This window comes from Alnus glutinosa, chromosome 14 (assembly GCF_958979055.1).
Source record: "Alnus glutinosa chromosome 14, dhAlnGlut1.1, whole genome shotgun sequence".
Lineage (NCBI taxonomy): Eukaryota > Viridiplantae > Streptophyta > Magnoliopsida > Fagales > Betulaceae > Alnus > Alnus glutinosa.
Window position 1 is genome coordinate 24,453,621 of NC_084899.1, and position 22,470 is coordinate 24,476,090.

General features: G+C 36.9%; 4 protein-coding genes across 5 annotated transcripts; 2 read left to right on the forward strand and 2 right to left on the reverse strand.

Annotated features, from left to right (window-relative positions):
• The first annotated feature begins 271 nt into the window (after positions 1-271).
• On the forward strand, positions 272-7,373 carry LOC133856522 (transcription factor bHLH155). Of its 2 annotated transcripts, none has more exons than XR_009898215.1 (11): positions 272-1,211; positions 1,762-1,878; positions 2,399-2,483; positions 2,630-2,671; positions 3,424-3,483; positions 4,428-4,547; positions 4,635-5,837; positions 5,941-6,042; positions 6,393-6,533; positions 6,754-6,859; positions 6,951-7,373. XR_009898215.1 is itself a non-coding variant. In XM_062291573.1 (11 exons), the coding sequence occupies exons 1-11, from the start codon at positions 1,111-1,113 to the stop codon at positions 7,038-7,040; spliced, it is 2,187 nt and encodes a 728-aa protein (XP_062147557.1). In that variant the 5' UTR covers positions 274-1,110; the 3' UTR covers positions 7,041-7,373. The 2 variants fall into 2 exon arrangements, 1 of the variants encoding a protein (XP_062147557.1); XM_062291573.1 differs by having other exon boundaries at positions 274-1,211; positions 6,734-6,859.
• Positions 7,374-7,521: 148 nt separating this feature from the next.
• On the reverse strand, positions 7,522-9,383 carry LOC133856523 (1-aminocyclopropane-1-carboxylate oxidase homolog 1-like). The gene is made up of 3 exons (XM_062291574.1): positions 8,495-9,383; positions 8,073-8,394; positions 7,522-7,967 (listed from the first exon to the last, which is right to left on the reverse strand). Exons 1-3 carry the CDS (start codon positions 9,028-9,030, stop codon positions 7,716-7,718), a joined length of 1,110 nt encoding a protein of 369 aa, XP_062147558.1. The 5' UTR covers positions 9,031-9,383; the 3' UTR covers positions 7,522-7,715.
• Positions 9,384-14,305: 4,922 nt separating this feature from the next.
• Positions 14,306-17,689, reverse strand: LOC133857400 (uncharacterized). Its single transcript, XM_062292661.1, has 5 exons — positions 17,499-17,689; positions 15,770-15,884; positions 14,976-15,065; positions 14,722-14,820; positions 14,306-14,600 (listed from the first exon to the last, which is right to left on the reverse strand). The coding sequence occupies exons 1-5, from the start codon at positions 17,564-17,566 to the stop codon at positions 14,499-14,501; spliced, it is 474 nt and encodes a 157-aa protein (XP_062148645.1). The 5' UTR covers positions 17,567-17,689; the 3' UTR covers positions 14,306-14,498.
• A 2,641-nt stretch (positions 17,690-20,330) lies between these two features.
• On the forward strand, positions 20,331-22,422 carry LOC133857671 (pentatricopeptide repeat-containing protein At1g06143). The gene has a single exon (XM_062292966.1). The coding sequence runs from the start codon at positions 20,443-20,445 to the stop codon at positions 22,225-22,227; it is 1,785 nt and encodes a 594-aa protein (XP_062148950.1). The 5' UTR covers positions 20,331-20,442; the 3' UTR covers positions 22,228-22,422.
• Positions 22,423-22,470: the final 48 nt, after the last annotated feature.

A 22,470-nucleotide genomic window follows, 5' to 3' on the forward strand; every position in this document is an offset into this window, starting at 1 on the left:
GAGAGTGTAATAGGGTGTCACAACTTTTGGGCAATAAAATGATTGTTGAAAAGGACTTTGAGAGAGAGAGACAGACAGAGGTAATTTTTCATTAAGGTCTCAAAAAAGGGATTGAAAAATGTAGGGGAAGATAAGGAGCATTTTCCTCACTTGGGCATCATGTTGTTGGCCATCAAATGACACTACCTAGAAAGTGTACTCAATACCCCAATTTGGATTTTTCATGCCCTCAAATATAAGTCTTTCCTCCTACCATTTTCCTCTCTATGCCTTTCCCTTCACATTTCCACCCTAAAACCCAATTAGGGATTTGAGTGGCGCACCCTATAAAATCACTGTGTACATGGCTAAAATGAACCGGAGGCGCACATAGCTCTCATACCAAAAAAAAAAAAAAAAAAACGACAAAAAACATTCTCAAAAGAAAAGCCATTAAAGCTTTCTCTTTTACCTTCCCTTCTCTTCTCTCTCTCTAGAAAACCAGTGTGAAAATCTCAAAGCTTTTTTCTTTTTTGTCACCGGAAATGGCAGCCAAAGGTAGCTCAAGCCTTTGAAATCTCACTCCAATTCCCATTACTGCTTCAAAAGCTTAAAAGCTCAAAGCTCAAAGCTTCAAAATCCAATTCAAAAGGCTGTCGTTTCGTTGCCGACCAACCAATCCATGTCGTCCGATATCAGCTAAAAAAACTTATAGTTCTATCTGGCGCTCAACAATCGAAACGAATCGTTCTGCTATGTCGAATTCTCGATTCCAATTGCCAATGGACAACCGTTCGAATGACGAAAACAGAGCGGCCGATCATTCATTTTTAGTGTCTGTGAGTTTTTGAAACGATTTTGAAGAGCTCTTGGGGATTAGGGTTGTGGTGATCGGTTTGGGGGATGGGTAGGGATCGGCTGCTTCTGCCGACGGTGGGACCGCCGATAAAGCGGCGAGCGGGGTTGCGTAGGAAGCAGGCTGGAAGAGGGTCGTATAGAGGGAGTTAAAGGGGCTTAAGCTTTGGTTTTTGTTGTGGTTTTGGGAGGGGATAGTGTTTCTTTGGGTGTGTGTTAGAAGAGAACGGTGAGAGATAGATAGAGTGAGAGACAGAGAGAGACAGAGAGAAAGAGATGGGTGGTGGTGCTGAATTGCAGGGAGTGCTGAGGACCCTCTGTGACAATACGGAGTGGAAGTACGCTGCGTTTTGGAAGCTCAAACATCGCACTCGGATGTGAGTCTGTGCCTACTCTTCACTCGTAGACATGTTTTGGGTGTGTGTGTGTTTGGTGTTTGTTTGGATGCTGAGAAAGCTGAGGAAAGTGGGGAGGAAAAGAAAGAGTGGGAGTTTTGTACGAAAAGAAGTGAATGGAACTTTAATCTAACTGGGATGGTTTTAGTGATCTTTTAGTAGGTCCATGCCTTCTGTGTTTTGTTTTTTGTTGAAAGGACTTGTGCGTGCGTACTTTGTTCGATTTGTAATGGTTTTTCTCTTTAAGTCGAGGGGTACATGTCATGGTTTTGTTTTAATCTTAGTGTGGAAGGTGTGATGCATCTAATTTTTATTTTTTTTTTGGATTATATTGTGCTTGGATTTGATCTAAAATTTGGTTTTGTGAAAAAACAAGGGAAGAAAAGTGACGATATCTGAATAATAATAGTGTTAAGTGATATGTGGTCTGAGCATCATCTGGGACTCGTGAAATGGTCACTTTGTAGGAATTTATATGTAAAGCATGACATTTTAGGGTGATTTTCATTCTGGGGTATGGTGCCTTTTGCAGGGTGTTGATGTTGGAGGATGCTTACTATGACAACCATGAGCAACATGACTCTTCGCATGATCCCCTAGGATTAGCCGTGGCAAAGATGTCGTATCATGTATATTCTCTGGGAGAAGGGTAGGACTCTTCTTACTGATTGACAATTTGACATGCTATCCAAGATTGATCTTGTCATCAATGTCATGCGACGATAATAGATGGATGTTTCTTGAACATTCCCCACATATTACTCCTTTTCAGATTCCCTTGTGGATTGAGGTTCCTGCAATTCTAAGGGCCTACAATTCCTTCAATCCAAGCCATTCATTTTGAATGAACGGACTGGATCAAACCACATCGGCATTCAAAGGAAGAACGGAAAAACCAAAATAAGTTAAGAGGGGTGGCTGGGCACCCCAAGCAGGCTGCCTCACTGCCTCATGTCCAAGGGGTGGTCCAACCACCCCTCAACCTTTAAAGGGTGGTTGGCCACCCTGATAATTGGCTTGGGGTGGTTGTCCTCCCCCCCCCCCCCCCCCCCCCAAAAAAAAAAAAAAAAGACTAGAGAGGATGTCACACACCTCAACCACCCCTCAAAGGGTGCGTAAATTAAGTGTATCACTGCTTCTCTGTACATTTTAATCCTACTGTTTTACAGGATCATTGGACAAGTCGCAGTAACCGGAAAGCATCAGTGGATCTTTGCGGATAAGCATGTGAGGGATTCCTGCTTATCATTTGAGGTGACCAGCTTGGTATTCAATGAAAATAAATAACTGTACTTTTAGTTTGCATGCATGACAATTTGTATTGTTTCAGATTTTCCACTCGTTCTGATTATGATCATTATTAATATTATTAATCTTTTGCCCCCTCTTTTTGTGTTCAGTACTGCAATGGTTGGCAAACTCAATTTTCAGCAGGGATCAGGGTATGCCTATTTTCATTTTGATGTTTTAACTTTGTGATGACTGATGAGTGTTATGGATGGTGGAGGTTTTTGTTTCTGCAATGCACTTTGTCGTCAGTGATTCTTTGTCTATTATCTTCAAATTTTGAAAGACATTACAATATGGCCTAAGATTAGACACTATGGACCAGACTCTGAATATTACTTCAATCACTTTCTGTACTAATATTTAATTGGCTAGTGAGTAGTAGTGAGGTTTATAAGTTAAACTACCAGTTGATTTATTGAAGTTTTTATGCTTAAACCTTGGTGGTATATAGAACTGCAAATCGCAGCTTGCTATTTGGTTGTCCATGAACTACACCTAAGTGTTTGAATGTCTTCCCCATTGGATCAATACATGCATTTTGTTCTGCACATGGACTAACAGCCGTGGCACATGCCACTCTGATGAGGCTACTTAGATGTTGCTAACCTTAGCTTGGAGATTATCAATTTAAGAGTAAGGTATTCAACTCATTACATCATATATGTGTTGCTGACTCATCATCATCTGAATTTGATGTATAAACATATTGTTAACATATATAAAGAAATTAATTTATAACTTGTCATGATGTGCAATGATGGTGGATTGATGGATACACAGTGGGAGAAATAGTCTTTTGCTTTTCCAACACTTTCAATGCTATATCTTGTTTTGCTCTACTCATGCTTTCTTCTAATTTCACTTGCATATTCTTTGACCCGAACTGTTCTTGTTTGTCCTGTAGACCATTGTCGTTGTTGCTGTTGTCCCACATGGAGTTGTGCAGCTTGGCTCTTTGAATAAAGTACGATAAGTTCATAGTTTCTTCGTGCATTGTCAAAATCTTGCAAGATTACTGAAACTTAGTCCAAGTTGATGTTTGTGCAGTTTCCTATGGTGTTACAGGATGGACATTTTTTTTTTACCAAAGATGTTAAGTTTGGTATTATAGCTATTCAAACAGTAATGTACTTCTCTGTCTCGGTACTTGCTTGTGCACGAATAGTGATTGATGAACTGGAGAACTTTTGATATACCGCATTATCTATGAGTTTTATTTATGATTAGGTGGTGTTTTTCTCAAAAAATTGAGTCATGTAATGGCAAAAGTACTGGAAGATGGTTATAATAATTGGGTAAAAACAACCAGGAGTTCCTGTTGTCACCATAACTTATGTTTTATGGAGTATCTCAGGACATCTTAAAAATGTCAAGCTTTGGAAAAAGTACTTTTCCTAGTCCAAATGCTACAATATTAAGCTATGCGGAATGGATCAGTGATCACCAAGGAGGGGCAGTGTTTGTACCAACTAGACCACTGGGCCAATGACATTCTTCCCTCTACTTTTGGTGAAAGAATTGATAACCTATTCTGCCCCTAGTTGATTAGTTAAAGTGTCATATGAACTGATATTTACATGTCACTGTTTATCCTTGTTTCTTTGTCCCTACTCTTTAATGATACACATGCTTGGATGCTTTGCAGTGTGCCCCCAATATTTCTTGTGTCTTAAGTGCTTTTTTTCCTGCTTTTTTATGCTAGTTTCTTGTTGTTTTAGCATACATTCTGCATGAATTTGATGCAGATCCTCAGTAGTGATTTCTTTTAATATTTTTGGAGTAATGTATTAGCTTGGGTATAATGAATCTGCAAAATGTATACATGCTGAAGTTTTCAAAATCAAACCCTACATGTCATTGGAAGCTGGATTTTGACTATTCTATTTATTTCCTTTTTGAGAAAACCAGGTCATTGAAGATGTGAAGCTGGTGAATCATGTTAGAGATATCTTTTTGGATCTTCAAGATTCCGCTATAGAGCATATTCCTTATCCAATACAATGTAGTATGAAGAATTTATTACATCTGGTAACTCTCTCATACACATAAATGAAGCAACACCATAATTTGTCACTGTGTGACACATAGTAATATGAAGTGTCCTGTTTTTCTCAGCAAGATATACCGACAAAGAGTTTCGCTTCAGAGGTGATTCCTGATTGCTTGGATAAAGCCATAGACAAAGAAAGGCAAGATGTCTGGTTGTCCATGCCTCCATATTTTGGGAAAGACAGGGATAGTTCTGTTTTTTATCAGAAAAAGGCAGTTGAAGTGGTCAATGGGCATGGAGGACTTGACTTATCCACATCAGGAGGCGACGAAAGTGCCCGATTGAATTTGTCCAAATCTAATATTATCAATTCGGAGCACCAGAAACTAGTAGGGATGGGAGTGTCCAATGCCAGGAAATGTGGAGTGGAGATTAGTGGCTGCAAAGATACGAGGGTGGGTTTGGATCGCTATGTCAGTTCATTGTCATGCAGTTCTGCTACAGATAGTGTTAACTTATATGATGTTATGCTTCCAGCTGGAAAAGTTGGAGTTGATTTGACATGCTTATCTTCAGGCCTCCTTGACTCTGCTATTTGTGAAAGATTTAAGTTGGATGGTACAGATTTTTATGAAAATGCTTTGTCACAGATACCTGAATCTTCAGACATGAAATTCCAGAAAGATTTGGAAAAGTTGGACTTTCAAACTGAATCAAGTCACATGGATATATTGAACACATCTTCGAATTTCCCCGCTGGCTGTGAGCTCCACGAAGCACTTGGACTAGCTTTTCTCAGAAAGAGTAATTATTTTGATTGGGAAGCAGAGAGGGCTGAAGATAGAACAGCTATTGATATGCCAGAGGGGATGGACAGTAGCCAGTTGACATCGGACTCTCACACTGATCATCTTCTAGAAGCAGTAGTTTCCAATGTTTGCCAAAGTGTTAGTGATGTTAAAAGTGAGAAACTATTATCTAAACCAGTGCAGTCTCTGTCAACAATTGAAGTTAATCCAGAGCCTTCTAGTCACACTACCCATACTATTACTTCAGCAGGTTATTCATTGCAGCAGTCCTCTCTTGTAGAGGAGGACAAAGAGCATGGCTTGAGCTCATCAGGGGTATGTGGTGTGATATCCCCAACAGGTTTTTCATCAAATTGTACAAGTACGTGTAGTGAGCAGCTGGAGAGGTCTTCTGAACCAGCTAAGAACAACAAAAAGAGAGTCAGGCCTGGTGAAAGTAGTAGGCCTAGGCCCAGGGACAGACAATTGATCCAAGATCGTATTAAGGAGCTGCGGGAACTGGTGCCTAATGGATCAAAGGTAACTTTCTTGCAATGCGTTCTTCCTGCTAGGTTTTGGTTTAGTGATAGTTGCAGTTCTTAATAAAGTAATACGTACTCAAATTTTCATGGTCATTGCACAGTGCAGTATTGATTCACTGCTGGAACGTACGATCAAGCACATGCTCTTTCTGCAAAGCATAACAAAGCATGCAGACAAGCTACATAAATGTGCCAATTCAAAGGTAAAGGTGTTGGCATTCAATGCGTCAAGTATCTTCAAGTGTGGACTTATAAAGAACTTAACCCAATCTCCGTCATATACTAGTGGCAGTGCTTACACAAACTTCCTTTATAAATTCTTTAGGGTGGACTGCTCCATGTCACTCTTGTGGGCTGCTTAAATAATCACTGTTGTATGTGGCAGAAACATGTTATAAATACCTTTTGCCAAATGTCTGCTAAGCAACAAATTGTTCAGATTGGTGTTATCTGACTCTGATTTTCAACTGTCAGCTGCTATCAGAAAGAACATATCCGTTTGGTGACTTAATATATTTTTACCTGATCTTATATGTTACTGCCGAATTCGCAGTTGCATGACAAGGAAACAGGCATGGTAGGATCCTCTAGTTTTGAACACGGTTCGAGCTGGGCAGTGGAGGTGGGAGGTCATCTTAAAGTTTGTTCAATTATAGTAGAGAATCTTAACAAGAACGGACAGATGCTTGTAGAGGTATGTACAGGTCATACATGTAAAACTTTGTGATAGGTTTAATTTTTAAAAGAAGGAACCCCGAAATACATTACGCATGACAGTCCAATTTTTGCTTCTCCAAAGAAGATGCTCTTCTGTTTATCCTATTTGTATATTGTTTCTTTGTCCTTGTTGCTTTCTATTGTTTCCAGTCATACCACTATGGCTGATATGTGCAGATGTTGTGTGAGGATTGCAGCCATTTTCTTGAGATAGCAGAAGCCATTAGAAGCTTGGGTCTGACAATCTTAAAAGGTGTAACAGAAGCCCATGGCGAGAAAACATGGATATGTTTTGTGGTTGAGGTAGGTTTCAAATCTAGATACGATATTTTTGGTTCTTAATTACCCATATGCATTTCACATGTTTGACTCTTTGGAAGTCCTAATTATGCAGGGCCAGAACAACAGAAGCATATACAGAATGGATATATTATGGTCCCTTGTTAAAATATTGCAACCCAAGAAACCAATAATGCAGCAATGATGGCTGATCGACGCTTGGAGATTTTCATGTAGGCTTCTATGTAAGATAGTGTGAGTTGTATGTGATTTTTAGTAGGCTTTTCTGGTCTTTGGCTTTTGTTTGAACTCCCCCCTTCCAACCCTCTAAAAAAAAAGATGAGAAAAAAAGAAAATCTGAGGAAGATGGAAAGAAAACCAGCAATTCTGTGAAGAGCATTTTCTCTCTCTCAACTTTATAGTGCGTGAAGATGGGCATTTGTTGTCTTCCCTCTATTTGCCGCTTGAAAAATTTGTTGTCATTTATTTGGAAGTTTGATTCTTGAAATAAAAAGTCCTGAAGGAGTATCTTAATGTCCGTTTCTGTTTCCAATTCTTTCGGCACTTTCATTTGTTGAAATTAGCAGCTTTGTTTGTTAAAATTCTCAGCTTGTGTCTTTTGTTTTTTGTTCTCAAAACAAAAACATTAACAAATAACGAAAACTAAAAATACTCCCCAAAACACATTAACAAACATACCCACGTTTCCAGTTAGAGTCCTACATTGTCATGAAATAAGCTGTAAAAAAATTAAATAAAATTAGAAATTAACAGTAAAGTCAAAGATTTATTGACCTCCATACAGATTGATCTAGTTCAAAGCATTCAACAACTCAAAATTTTGCAGTACCTTAAACTTTCATTGTATTGCAAGCATGGTTTAGACTTTAAAATGAGGAAGGGCTGAGTTTCCATCCAGTCCCTTTGATCTGTAGAAGGCAAGATACTCACTAATATGAGTTTCCCTGTATATGGGTGGGTTCTGGTCAGATAGAAATTCCTTTATTGGCCCGTATGGTTTAAACTTATGTGTAGCACTTGGATAGAAAAAGCATGCAACTGACACCCTAGGCCCAACCTTTCCTGCTAGTACCCTATGCTCCACGCTTCTGAACTTGTCATTGGTTATAAGCTACAAAAATTTTGAAAGACAGCCAGATTGTGATGAAGATGGATAAGATAATTAGGCAGAGTATTTGCTCTTTTGTTTCTTAGTGAACAGAGAAACTACACTTACCTGCATGAAGTCACCGATGTTGGCTACTAGTGCTCCTTGCACTGGGGGAACATCAACCCAGTGATTTTGATGCAGGACTTGGAGGCCACCAATATTGTCTTGCAGGAGCAGAGTTAGAGAGGATGGGTCTGAATGCTTTGTTGTGCCAAGAGTCAAGTCTGGTTCAGGACAAACTGGGTAATAGTGGCACACCAGTGATTCAGTTTTCATGCAATCTATGCCTGCAAGGTAGTCACTGCTAAGCCCCAAAGCCTCTGATAGCAGTTCTGAGATTGCCTCGCTTAGTTCAATGACATGTTTCATATATTCACTTACAACCTCCCTGAAGAACAGCACACAAGTATTAGTTAATTTTGCAGACAGTATATACATGTATATAGTCTCAAGTGTTTTGAATTCATTCTCAGTTGTTGTTCTGGTACCTGCATACTAGGGGAAATGCTTCAGGATTTAGGGGACCATCTTGAAAATCAAATGCAATGGAGTCCCTCCAGTTTGCTGCTTTCGACACAAATAGATCGCCGTTGCAGTAATACCTGACTCGTTGCTTATAATCGCGCGAGTACCACTCCATCTTCACTTCCTTTGGTTGTTCATGGAATTGTCTTATGGCTTCTAACATGTTGTCTATGACACTAACCGGAATTCCATGATTAACCATTTGAAAGAAACCCCATGTCCCCGACGCTTTACGTATTTCATCGACTATCTCCGCCCGCCGGCAAGTTTCAAAGCCTTGGAGGTCTATCAATGGAACCTGGAAGTGGCCAGTGGCTGGAGATGACATTGGAAGCCTCTCGGGTGGATGGATGAGGAACCTAGGGACCTTGGCCACGCCAGAGTCTACTAGTCCTTTAACTCCAGCCTTTGTTTCATCGAATTCCTTCACTTCCCTGCCTCTGTCATATCCCAAACCAACATCATGAACCGGTTCTCCAGGGTTAGACCCGAACTCCATCTGGGATTATCGAAAGGGAACTGCTTCCTCAAGTTTGAGGGGTTGGAAGTGGGCATTCAAGCAAAAAGAAGAGGTACAAGATGCACCTTGTTGAATGGAAGAACCGGATGAGACCAGTCCAGATGCCTATGATTATAAAAATGAGTGAGCAACATAAGTTGGAGAAAAGTCCAAGATAATGAGATACCCACTTTTAACACTTTTGGCTTTTGCCCAAAAATCATATTCTTCAAAGCGTTACAACACAATCATGTACGTTACACAGTTAAGATGTTTTGGCCCCTTATGTCCCCAATAGCCAAAACAAGAAAGTTTTTGCCTCAGAAAAGACACGCCTATTCGGTCACCGCTTTGCCAAAATGGGATAAGTCTTTGTACACTTAGCGCAACTTCATTGCTTAAAACCCGGATGGGTCTCGCGCTTCGGCCCGCCCAACCTTAAAAACCGCACCTAGTTTTAATTAAAAACCAAGTGGAGGATTTATGGCATAAAATATGCAAAATTCTGACACCATATTATAAATGTTTTTTTTCAAATTGCTAGAAATACACTTCTTTTATGGGATATATAATTGCAAAATCAGTCTTATGTAGTTGGTTTAGATTACAAATCGTTTCATATCGTATCAAAGTGAATTCAGAGTGAGTCTTTTATGGAATAATTGAAACATGCATGCTGATCGTGACCCAGATATTAAAATATTGATTAAATGGGTAAATTCACAGTTTTTCAAAAGCTATCAGTGATTTAACATGGAACCAAAGCATGGGTTCGGAATTCAAAATCTATCTTGTAATTCATCCAACCATTTCAATTAAATATTTCGTGTATGAGTTTTACTTACTAAGAGAGAATTTGAATCTATCAACTTAAAATTTTAAAATACTTAGTAATTTAACAATTAACGCATTGCACACATGGAGTAATGGTATGATTTTAAACAAACAAAAAAATAAATAAAAAAAATTGAGCTCATGCAATAAGCATTGACAATTTGACAGCTACATATGTGAACACAATTTGGGCATGTTATTTGGTGACATCAAAGGGTCACATTTTACTTATTGTCGAATTTTATATATATATATAAGAAAAACCTCTCAATGGTGTCAAAGACTTATTTTTTAGCAATGAAATTTATGCAAAGTTTGGTGACATGAGAGGAACGTTTTACTTGTCAACCTGATGCAAATCATCTCAGACAAGTAATGTGCAATATTATATAACAAAGATGACTTCCAAATTTAAGTAAAATATTTAACTGAATCCGAATCCCGTCAAAGAATTTTAAAAAATTCAGGCAGAGAATGAGCAGAGAATATGGGGTCCGGGTGTTCTACGCAACTCAAGGCGTGATGTTTACTGTTGAGTATGACTTGTCACCTATCAATTAGTATTGCTATCTCATAATTGAAGAATTGGACATCTTAATTACACATGGGTAGTTGAAAGGCTCATGATTGAGAGTTGAGCTTCTTAATTATACATGGGTAGTTGAGAGACTCATGGGCATTTAAGAAGGGTTGGTGGACCTTGCTAATGTAAAAGAATGAGAGCTCATTTGTACATCATTCCATTCTAAAAGAGCTAGAGAATAGTGAGAAAAAGAATATACAAAGCTCAAGTGAGCCATTTGAGAGAGTGAGAGAATTCTCTTTATAGAATCACTATCAAGTGTTGTTTTGGGTGTACTTGAGTCTTTGGGTGTAAGCCACTCTTTGCATCTCCCTTGTTTTCATAGTAAAAGATCTTGATCTGTCTTCTCCGACAGACGTAAGTCAAGCAGGCCGAACCACTTAAATCCTTGTATCCTATTTTGGTAGTTTTATTTCTTGATCTTTACTTCTCAATATATTTTGGTGCCTTTATTCCAACATTTACTTGCCCGATGCACTTGAGCCCTTCATTCCTCTCTCATTTCCTGTCCAAATTTCTAAAAACTCAGACAAAAAAGCTTTCCGGAAATTCTAATCTAATTAATTTGAATATGAAAGTGATCTCCATTGCAGAAAAACCTTACTCGGAGCTTATGGAATCTGCTTGTGACTCCTATAATCTTCCATGACAGCAGATGGAACTCCATGATTAAATTACAGATTTGCATTGACTATCTCCACTCGTCGACAACTCTCAAAGCCTTCAACAGCATTATAAGTACTTTGGCCTTGCTTTCCTCTCGTTAAACTTCTTTCACTTCCTTTGCTCTATCATAACTTTTCCCATTTTCAGAACTAGCTGCTTTGTTGCCATCTTAATAGTTAATTAGTATTATTTGACAGTTTTTAAGTTCTTTTATCAATGATTAGGCCCTTAACCATTGGCCACTGCCCATAGGCCATAGCCGTTGTGGACATCAATTAGATCGGCGTGCGAGTGGCCACATGAGAGAGAGAGAGAGAGAGAGAGAGGTGGGTGCAAAAATATCAACAGATAGTACTAAAATAGCTTTCATTTTCCTCTGTTCTTTCTTTGTCAAGTTAAACTTGTGGACTTAATAAGATCAAAAGCAACACGTCTTGTCCTCTTTTAACACAACTCCTTCTCTACACATCTTGTATAGTACTTGCTCCTCTCTCTCATCTCTCCCTCAGGTACATTCCACATGGTTTGTCCTTTGCTGCAAGATATTAAACCAAACATTGACGTTTGTACGTCGGGTTTGGAGTCGTGTAAAAAATTGCAACCTCTAAATGTCATATGCTTAGTTCACGTTGCGTTAAAACATAAGTATAATGCTATATAGATTAACTATAATCTGACTCATTTAATTATACAAATTAGAATCTACTTTTGTATAACGTTTACGTCAAGTTCGTAGGTCGTGTCAAAAATTCTCTACCCTAAAAAAGTAACCAAATTGCTGGCTTTATTGTTTTAAAAAAATTTGCTCAAACAATAGGGATACCCTGTATCTTTTTTGTTCAGACATCTTTTCAATGTCTAGAACATATGTTGTGGTTCAAGTAAGTAGACCCCAATTTTCCTGTTAAAAAAAACAAAAACACAAAGAGAGGAAGATGATGACACTATAGTTGTATAAAATAAGCAATTTCCATTAGAGGTGAAGAGCTGGGGGTGCAAATATATTCGATGGAGGCACCACAAGTTGACAAAAGCAAACAGAACGAGCAAACGGTGGCAATCTCAGCAACAAAAAAGCAAGAGAGATGACAACAGAAAGAAAACAAGATGGAAACACTAAAAAAATTCATAGATATACCACTTGCACAAACTACTTGATTTGCAAGATCTATTAGTAATCCGAGAAGATAATGTTTAGCAGAAATGTTAGAAATTACATTTTTATTTCATAATATTGACATAATAATCTCAATTAATTCTTAATTTTTTTTTTATTATTATTTTTTAACAATGACTAATCCAAAAGTTGATTGAAAGTATTACGTCAACTAGGAGTGTACTCGGTTATTTCCCATTTAAATAACTATAACCCCAACCGGTTTACCAATTACAATTATTACCAACCGCCAGTTATCCGGCTAATAATCGAATAAGTGGTTTTTATTCATGCATTGAAAGGCAAACTAGCAATTATTTTTTAATACCCTTTTGTCATAAATGATTCTCATTCTCAAAATTTTATATGGTGGGACATGTTTCCACAAAATATCAAATTCAACAGTACTATCCCTTTTTGCTCTTTCCTTCATTTTTCCTTACCAAATACATGCTCCATGGTTTGTATTTTTGGTGGCTCAATTTTCCAGTCTTTTCCTTCTACTATTTTTGATTTTTTCCACGAGTTTATCAAATAAGAAATGGGTTGCTCTCTGACCATGAAGTAGTGGTCAGTACGTGCTTGTTGGTTTCTGGGGATACCCTTTCATTTCTAAGCCACCATATTTGTACTTAACCCTTCTGGTCTCTTAAACTCATTTGAGTTTCCAGATTTTGAAGCATGTGCAAGCTTAGTTTGAGAAAAGTTTTGATTCTTTATTGTGAAGAAATGGTGTGGTGACAAGTATGAAATAGTTTGTGGTTCTGCCACTTATAATTTTAATATGGTCTCTAATATATATATATATTAAAAAAAAATCGGTTACCAGTTATTTGATTATTAACCGATTTTCTAAAACCTTATAGCCGATAACCGTAATCGGATATCGGATTATTCGGTTACGATTATTTCTGGTTTTTCAGTTTTTCTGTTTCTCCGGTTAGTAGATGTTAGTGGTTATCAATTATTTTCGGTTAATAACTGCTCCGTTTGCATACCCCCTAACGCCAATATTGTATGATAGTTGTAACATCTCCACAAAAATTCACAAAAATAACAACTCACTTATGCTTTATTTGTTAACATCCCCACCTTAGAGAATGGATTAACCTAACTCAATGGATTAAATGTAAATTTATTAATAATGTTAGTGTCATAAATTTTTAAAAAAACATTATAATTTTAAATTAGCCGCGTATGTGCATGAAATTGCATGAGAAATTTATTCAAGTGTTTTAAATGCATCAAAACTTAATTAATTTGGTGTGGTAATTTCAATAAAATATATATATATATATATATATTGGAAATATTATTTTTCAGCCAAATAAGCCCTAGCCGCCCCCTAGGGGTATTTGTGTCACAGTCTCGCAATTTTTTCTTTTTCTTTCTTAAAATTAAGTCCTAGACTAAATTGGACTCTAAACCATAATCCTATTCGGAAAAGAAAACAAAACCCTATACTTAAAAAGGCCCTCTTTGGCCGTGCACCCCCCATTAACCCCATTTTCTCACTTTTTTTCACAACTTTCTCAAGAGCACACAAACAACCTAACCCTAAGAAAAATAGGCAACCCCAAGTTCTTGAGAAAATTTGGTTTCTCTATATTTCTTCTAGACTAAATTGGACTCTTAGCGGGTTAAAATCGAATGATTTAACCCGTTTAATTAAATAGATCAGATTAAAATTGACTTATAATCTTATACTCCTCCTTCAACACAATCTGAACACAAACATGAATTGTCACTCCTAAAAGACACCCAATTCAGTTTCAATGGCCCTGTACGAAAAAATCTATTATTTGTTTGTGCATAAACCTATAACAATTGAGTAGGGCCCAGTGTGAGTCTCATTTCATCTCATGAAAGGCCTGTATGAGAAAACCTGTTCGTTTGTGCTAAACCTGGCTATAACAATTCATTTCACCTCACGTAAGATCTATGAAACTTTTGTGCAAATAGCCCATTTTCATAAAAGGTTAGTATAAATAAGTAGTAGTTTCCAAGCTCAATTTAAGAAGAAAATTCAAAATCCATAAGAAACAATATAGCCCATTGAATTAAAAGGGTAACAGTGCACTACGAGTTCAAAACAAAATGTGGGTCCTAAACCATACACAATGAAACTGAATCCTGGCAGATTGAGATAATGAGTTTCAAAAACAAACCAGGAACCAAATAGGCTCCAGCTTAGTGATCAGTAATGTCTTCTCCACCGACGCGTTCTTTCTAGACAGTTTTAGTTTTAGGAACCTTCTTCTTGGATTGTCTCCTCGGAATAGAGTTCTTCATCCCTATGAAAAACAGTAAAGCCCCAAAAAGAGCCATATTCTGCAACAACAAGGTGGGCATATATTACTTCAGACTTGAGAACATCATGTGGAACATATTATAACAGTGGCTGTATTTCAGGAGTATAGAAAATATAAAATGGAGCTGGCAATACAGTAACCTGAGTAAATTTGATGAAAAGTTGAGCAAATTCTTTCTCCTCACTGTCATAGTTGTAGAAATCATATACAATCGGAGCAGCAATCAGCTGATGCAAAAGCTGTGCAGAGGAAACAACACTTGTGAATGATTAATTGGTCAAAAAAGAAAGGGTCGGGATGCATCTTAGGCACTGGCAGATGACTCAAGTGCCCCTGAACCCTGGTAGTCATAAAAGATCGAAAGTAAATTAAGTAGCATGGTTGACATTCGTACCAGAAGATAGGCTCCAAGAGAGCTGCCAAATATAAAGATGATTCCCCCAATGCCCTTCAGTGCTATAGTTGCAGCAACTAAATGTTTCACCTATGGCAGAACATCCATGAAAAAAAAAAAAGTCAGAAAACAATGTTGTAGACAGGTCAAGCACACAAAGTGAGGTATATATAACGTCAAATCTGTTATTAAAAATTATGTATTTACAATACACAGCTTATATCCCCTTTTACATATTGTCATAAGAATCTGCTGGATGGATGGCCCTTAACATAATGCAAGAAACTCTTAAGAAAGGCCTTTCTACATCCCAATCGAAAACTTAAATCTGTGCTGAATCATTGTGTTCTTACAAGCTTTGCCCCATGAATAGGTGCAATGAACCATATGAAAGAGGAAAGCCCACGTCCCACTTCAACAATTAATTTCGTTATTTTTATCATTTGCTTCCCATAACCTCACCTTCTATTAACACTTTTCACTATGAAAACCTTCGTATCAACGTTTTCTACTCCTAGTGATATACATATACCAAGAGTATGGTGCCAAAAGGGGGAGCATGACAATTGGTGCAGCTTACCAAATGCGTTTTCATCTTCAAACAGCTGGTGCCAAATGCCCCAGTCCCATTCCACAGAGAGAACACAAATCAAAAGAAAGAAAATTTGGTTTTAAAATTCACTTTTTTCCCCATATAAGTTGTTTAAATTTTAGAATATTCTAACCGAAATTACTTTAAACTACTAAATGACAAACACACATGGGCGCACACGAGTGCGCACACAGATTCTCACTTCAATATCTGGCACTTGGATGGCAACATGAGACTGAACACGTTTTGTAAAGACATCAAACTTTGGTCCGAGAGCCTTTGCTGCCGGTCCCCCATCTACTCCATATTCATTGAACCTATAAAGAGGAATAAATCCCAATATCTTATAATCAAGAAACCTAAGAAATCATATCAACTAGAAATGTTAGCATTTATAACCAAGGATTGCTTCAACAAAAGCAAGCCCCTAATGATTTTCATCCAAAGAAAGGAACTTAATGATGTCACAGAGTGAATTACAAGTTTGATCTAAAACAAAATGAAATCAAGCAAATTAAGATAAACTTTCCCAAAACCAGCCATTGTTATAAAATAAAAGGTTTAATCAGGAACTTGCTAGCAAATCATATTAACAAGTCTTGCTAAGATCTATATTATATGGCATCTCCAAAAAAAAAGTCTAAATGGTTTCAGCGCAGGGTTTGAAGAAATTAGTGGAGAACAGAGAAACAGTTCTCTTGATCCATTCCAGAAAATAATATATCAAACACTAAGAACCATCTATTGACAGAAAGTTTGTTAAATACCAGACTTCGCTTTTTTTTAATCATTATTATTATTTCCAGAAATTCCTCTTATCCAAGGCACCTTAGCACAAGGAAACTGGAGAACCAAACTTATGCAGAAATTGACGGAGTCCAATACAAATTCTTCGGTTGATTCCTGTTACGTTGGTTGGTGGTAGACTTCTTGGCACAAGCTTTCAGTGTCCAGTTAGAAGAACATTTATCTTTATTATCTTATCTTGTCAGTAACGTGGATTCCAGTAGTAGTAGTTTAGTTCATCAACAATAGGCCAACGCCTATACAAACAATGTGATTGAGTCTTTATGAGATATGCAAGTATTTGAAAGTTTCCCAAACTTTTCTATGAGATGAGACTCCACCAAAGCCAGTGAGATTCTGCTTCAACCTATTGTTATTTCAGTGAGATTCTGAATTAATGTGAGATTTATCTTTATTTTCTTCTGTTCTTTACGTGTGCTGCCTCACAACCTTTCATACTAGGAACCCTAGTTCCCTCTTTGTGACCTCATCACTTAAATTCAAGCACAAATCAACTAAAAAAACAACCTTTAGACACCATCAACCGTTGTCACATTCTGCAAAAACTCATTCCATTTCTAGGCTTCTAACCACAAGTTGTACCAAATGATGTTCAAAAACTATAAAGTACATGATTATTTTAATATATGAAAATTTCAAACTACACAGAAATTGACACATTTAGCCCAATCTGTAGCTCTATAGCTTGTATATTCTGCTCCAACCAATAGTTGTTATGGAAACAAAAGCAGCCAATATATTTGTTTTAAACAGCAAACTCATCAATGCCATATCATAATTAGTAGCCCATAATGAGCTAAACTCAGTGATAATGAAGTTACCTAAACTAGGTTGGAAAATAACATTCAATTACTCAAACCCATCATTTTACTTTTCTGCCAGAAGTACTCACTGATAAAGAAAATGCAGATCTATACCATTTCACTCTTAAATGGTCAAAGACTCAATATAACAGATCCAACAAGAACAAGAACTGCCAAATCTAAAACAAAAAACTACTCAAAACCCAGAATTATATTTGCCTAAAAGAAGACATATGCGCTGAATAATTAATAAAATCACAATAATATAAAGAAAAAAAATGATATCGGAAGCATATGAAAGCTTAAAAAGAAACTACTTACTCTTGGTAAGCAGAGAGTATGAAAACAGAGGCGAAGAGAACTCTCCCAAGAAACGAAGCGAAAGCCATTGCCTTTTCTACGTAGAGAAACAGAGAGAGGAAATCTAGGTGAAGCCCTGAACTCTCTCTGAGTCTTTCTCTGTCTCTGTCTCTCTCTTAATCGATTTCTTTACGACACGGCAAAAGAGGGGGATTTGAAAGAAACGTGAGGGGCTAGGGGTATTCTTGTCTAAATGTAAAAGTCTTTGCGTTGAAGTGCCGCAGTGGGCTGCTTTTTCGAAAGAAGCGAAACAATGGGCCGATGGGCGCGTCTGAGATTTTGAGTCTGTGCTCTGAAATGCCCTTGGCTTTCATCAAATTTACCTTTTCTCTAATTTCTTTGACAATTGGATGTAAATTAGGAAAGCTTCCATGTTAATGAAGAGTCAAATTCACATTTACTCTTTTATGGCATTTAGGGAGGTAGAAATGCTTGGGATATTATTTTTTTTTTTTTACCAAGAGACGGGTATCAAAGATGATGTAAAATTTATTTATTGAAAATTATCAAAACAATTAATAAAAATAAATTGTATGGATATCAATAAATAAGCTCCACACCATCTTAGTATTCATCACTTAGTAAAAAATTTGGTACCTCAAACATTTGATGCTGATGTATACTACATTTAGTCCTATGATGAGGAGGCAATTTCAAGTTTGGGAGCACACAATATTTAAGAACAAAGTTAGGCCAATCTATTTGTCATTAATACGTGTGAGAAAGGTGGAGCCAATTTCAAGTTTGGAAGCACAATATTTAAGAACAAAGTAAATTCGATCTTTTAAATTGACATTTATCATTAATGCATGTGATTATCATATACATTTTTAAATTGACAACTGGCATATGAGAATTACATACTCTAATTGCATATATTAATTTAATATCCTAGGTTGGAAGGACTTCCTCCAACCCAGCTTTGAGGAAACTTTGTTCATTTTTTGGACAGAAATTAACTGCAAAGTGGTTTGTAGCTAATTCCTACAAACCAGTCTAATAAATTGACAAGTGTCCCTTAACATGTGAGAAGCATGTGCTATTAAAATACGTGTTTCTTACCTGTTAAATGATACAAGTCACTTTATTATATTGATTTATAAGAATTACCTACAAACCAGTAGCTAATCCTTGTCCTTATTTATCTTCTCAATATTTAAGCCCTATACCCATGATTGCCATCCAAATGAGCCTCAGTCGTGAGATGGTTAATTGGTTATATTCCTTTACAAAACAATGTGACCTCTAAATACTAAAATAGTTTAAGAACAAAGTCAAGGTGTATGCATCATTGAGGTACGATATGCTTATAATTTTTGTACAACTATTGCAAAACTTTAAGAGCTTTTTTTTAAAAAAAAATAAACATTGAATATGTAAAATTCACACGTAAAAAAAACAGAGATATATATATATATATATTAAAATTATATATGAGTTATACAAAGATTGTAAACGTATCATATCCCCGGCCTCATTAGTAATAAATGTAGCTTTAGGTACAACTCACAAGATTTTGATTTATCAAGCCATTTGGTATGTGATGTGTGCAATCAATCCATCCAAAATAACTGAATTATTAATTCCATTAAGTGATAATGTATCAAATTCTTAATCAAAGAAACGATATAGAAAATTTTGACTAAAAAGAAAAAAGTAAATATTTGGGGTACTAATTATTACAATCCATTACAAATTGGCATGGTAGTCTAGTACTTGGTACTGACACATTAGCTACAACTAAATTTAATTATTTAGTGACTGACTCACATGGTGAGTTCCACGTGAATTGTCACATCAATATGTAAGGGATTCATTAAAAGTTATAATACCCCTAGCAAAACTAAAAAATAAGTAATAGAAAAGAGTAATGCTAGAGGTCCACTTGTATCTCTCTTGTGTCACTAAAAATTGACATGGCTTTTAAAGTCACAATTAGATTTGAGATAATCACTATTAAATTTTGATTTAATAGTAATTTTAAGAGCCACGTTAATTTTAAGATGACACAAGAGGAACCTCTAGCCTTAATTGATAGAAAAACTATTTTTGTTTTTAGGGGGAGGGGGGGAAGGTAACTGATTTATTTTCCTTTTAACTAAATAGCAAGTTCTACTTAGAAAAAAATATCTTAGAAGTCCTCGATGTATGACTTTTTATCAAATAACTCCTTAAGGTTTAACTTTTATCGATTTACTCCATAAAGTTTCAAATTGTTAACAAATGCATATTTTTATCTACCTTTTGTTAAATTTATAACGGTTCTGCCGCATTATGCACAATAAAAAAGCGACATGGGTCTCATTTAATAAAAAAAGATAAAATTATATATATAGATGAGAAGATGAAAAAAAAAAACAGAGGTGAGGAGTAGCGAGAGGGGCTTGTGTAGCTGTCCCCCACACTTGGGGTGACCCGAGCAACCACACCACCCTTGATAATTTTTATTTTAAATAATAATAATAAAAAAAGAAAAAAAATTTCTTTTTCTTTTTTATATTTTTTATTATTTTTATTTTTATTTTATTAAATAGGACATATGTCACCTTTTGATTTGATATGTCGTGGTAACACTATTAAAAATTTAACGGAAGGTAAATGAAGAATCTATTTGATACCAATTGAATCTTTAAAGAAAAATTGATAAAATTTAACCTTAAAGATTTGATAAAAGGTCATACTTATGATGTCACCCTCTAGAACATATTTTTTTTTTTTTCCTTGTACTTAATACAAATTCCAATAAATGGATCAACTTATTTTCCACCCAAACCCGGGTTGAACCGATCCGCAGCTCTTGTATAAACTGAGATGGTGCTGGGCTGCTGGCTGCAGAGCCCTGAGCAGCTTTGCACTCCTAAAATACAACAGGAATCGTCAGTTAGACCAGTGTTTGTGGAAGTACATGAAATCTATATCTAACTTTAACCCTTTATCAATCCCAAAATCCCTTCATCAACCCAACCCACTAACTGATCAGAAACAAAATTTATTCGACCAGTTGAAGAAATGTTCCAGCCTAAAGAACCTGGAATCTGCGTATGCCTCTATGATCAAAACCAATGCAGACCAAGACTGTTTCTTGGTGAACCAGTATATCAGCGCATGTTCGACCTTTTCGCGCATAGATTACGCAGTTTTAGCATTTACCCAGATGGAAAATCCTAATGTTTTTGTCTATAATGCAATGATAAGAGGCTTTGTTCGTTGTTTTCACCCTAAAAAAGCTTTGGAATGTTACATAGAAATGTTGAGAGCTAAGGTTATGCCAACAAGTTATACGTTCTCCTCGTTGATTAAGGCTTGTTCCTCGGTATCGGCTTTGGGGTTTGGTGAAGCTGTACAGTGTCACATTTGGAGAAATGGGTTTAGTTCGCATGTGTTTGTTCAGACTGCTTTGATTGATTTCTATTCGAGTTTAGGTAAACTTGGTAGATCGATACGGGTGTTTGATGAAATGCCTGAAAAAGATGTTTTTGCATGGACTTCGATGGTTGCGGCTCACATCCGGGCTGGGGAGTTGAGTTCTGCAAGGAGATTGTTTGACGAGATGCCTGAGAGGAATACTGCAACGTGGAACACTTTGATTGATGGATATGCGAGAATGGGGAATGTGGAATCTGCGGAGTTGTTGTTCATTCAGATGCCTGAAAAGGATATAATCTCCTGGACAACCATGATCACTTGCTATTCTCAGAACAAGAAATTCAGAGAAGCATTAGAAGTATTTAGTGAAATGACAAGAAATGGGATCAGTCCTGACGAAGTTACCATGGCAACTGTTATATCAGCTTGTGCCCATATTGGAGCACTAGACCTTGGAAAGGAAATACATCTTTATGCATTGCAGAATGGATTTGATCTTGATGTTTATATTGGGTCTGCACTGATTGATATGTATGCCAAGTGTGGGAGCTTGGATAGGTCACTTTTGGTTTTCTTCAAGTTGCGGGAAAAAAACCTGTTTTGTTGGAATTCAGTAATTGAAGGGCTTGCAGTTCACGGATATGCAGATGAAGCACTAAAGATGTTTGACAGAATGGAGAGGGAGAAGGTCAAGCCAAATGGGGTTACTTTTATTAGTGTTCTAAGCGCCTGCACACATGCAGGACTAGTTGAAGAAGGCCGTAGGAGGTTTCTGAGCATGACCAATGATTATTTCATCCCTCTCGAAGTTGGACACTATGGATGCATAGTTGATCTACTGAGCAAAGCGGGTTTGCTTGAAGATGCACTCGAATTGGTTAGAAGCATGAAAAACGGATGCTGCAATCAAACTACTACGCTAATGTGCAACCGTAAAGTCGAACCCAACTCCATCATCTGGGGTGCCTTGTTGGGCGGGTGCAAGCTCCATAGGAACTTGGAGATTGCTCAACTTGCTGTTAATGAACTCTTGGTTTTAGAGCCACACAACAGTGGCTATTACAACCTGCTCGTTAACATGTATGCTGAAGTAAATAGATGGGGTGAGGTTGCAAAAACCCGGGCAGCCATGAAAGATCTAGGGATAGAAAAGAGATGTCCTGGATCGAGTTGGATTGAAATGGAGAAGAAGATTCATCAGTTTTCCGCTTCTGATAAATCTCACCCATCTTCTAGTGAAATTCACTTGCTTCTGGCTGAATTAGATGGGCAGCTGAAGTTAGCTGGTTTTATGCCTGAACTAAAGTGGGGGGATTCAGGCTGAGCTGCTTACACCTTTTGGGATTGATGTAACAAATTATTTTCTTTGGGGATCTTGTGAGACTTGCCCCGCTAAATATTACGAGAAATGATACATTTTTCAAATTTTTTCTCCAAAAGATGTCCTCAAGTGATTGTTACCATCCTTTGAGTTTTATTATTTTGGAAAATATGTTACAATTTTATGGGATGGTGACACATCACTTGTAAACCAATTTTTAGAGAAAAATTTTGGAAAGTGTAGCAT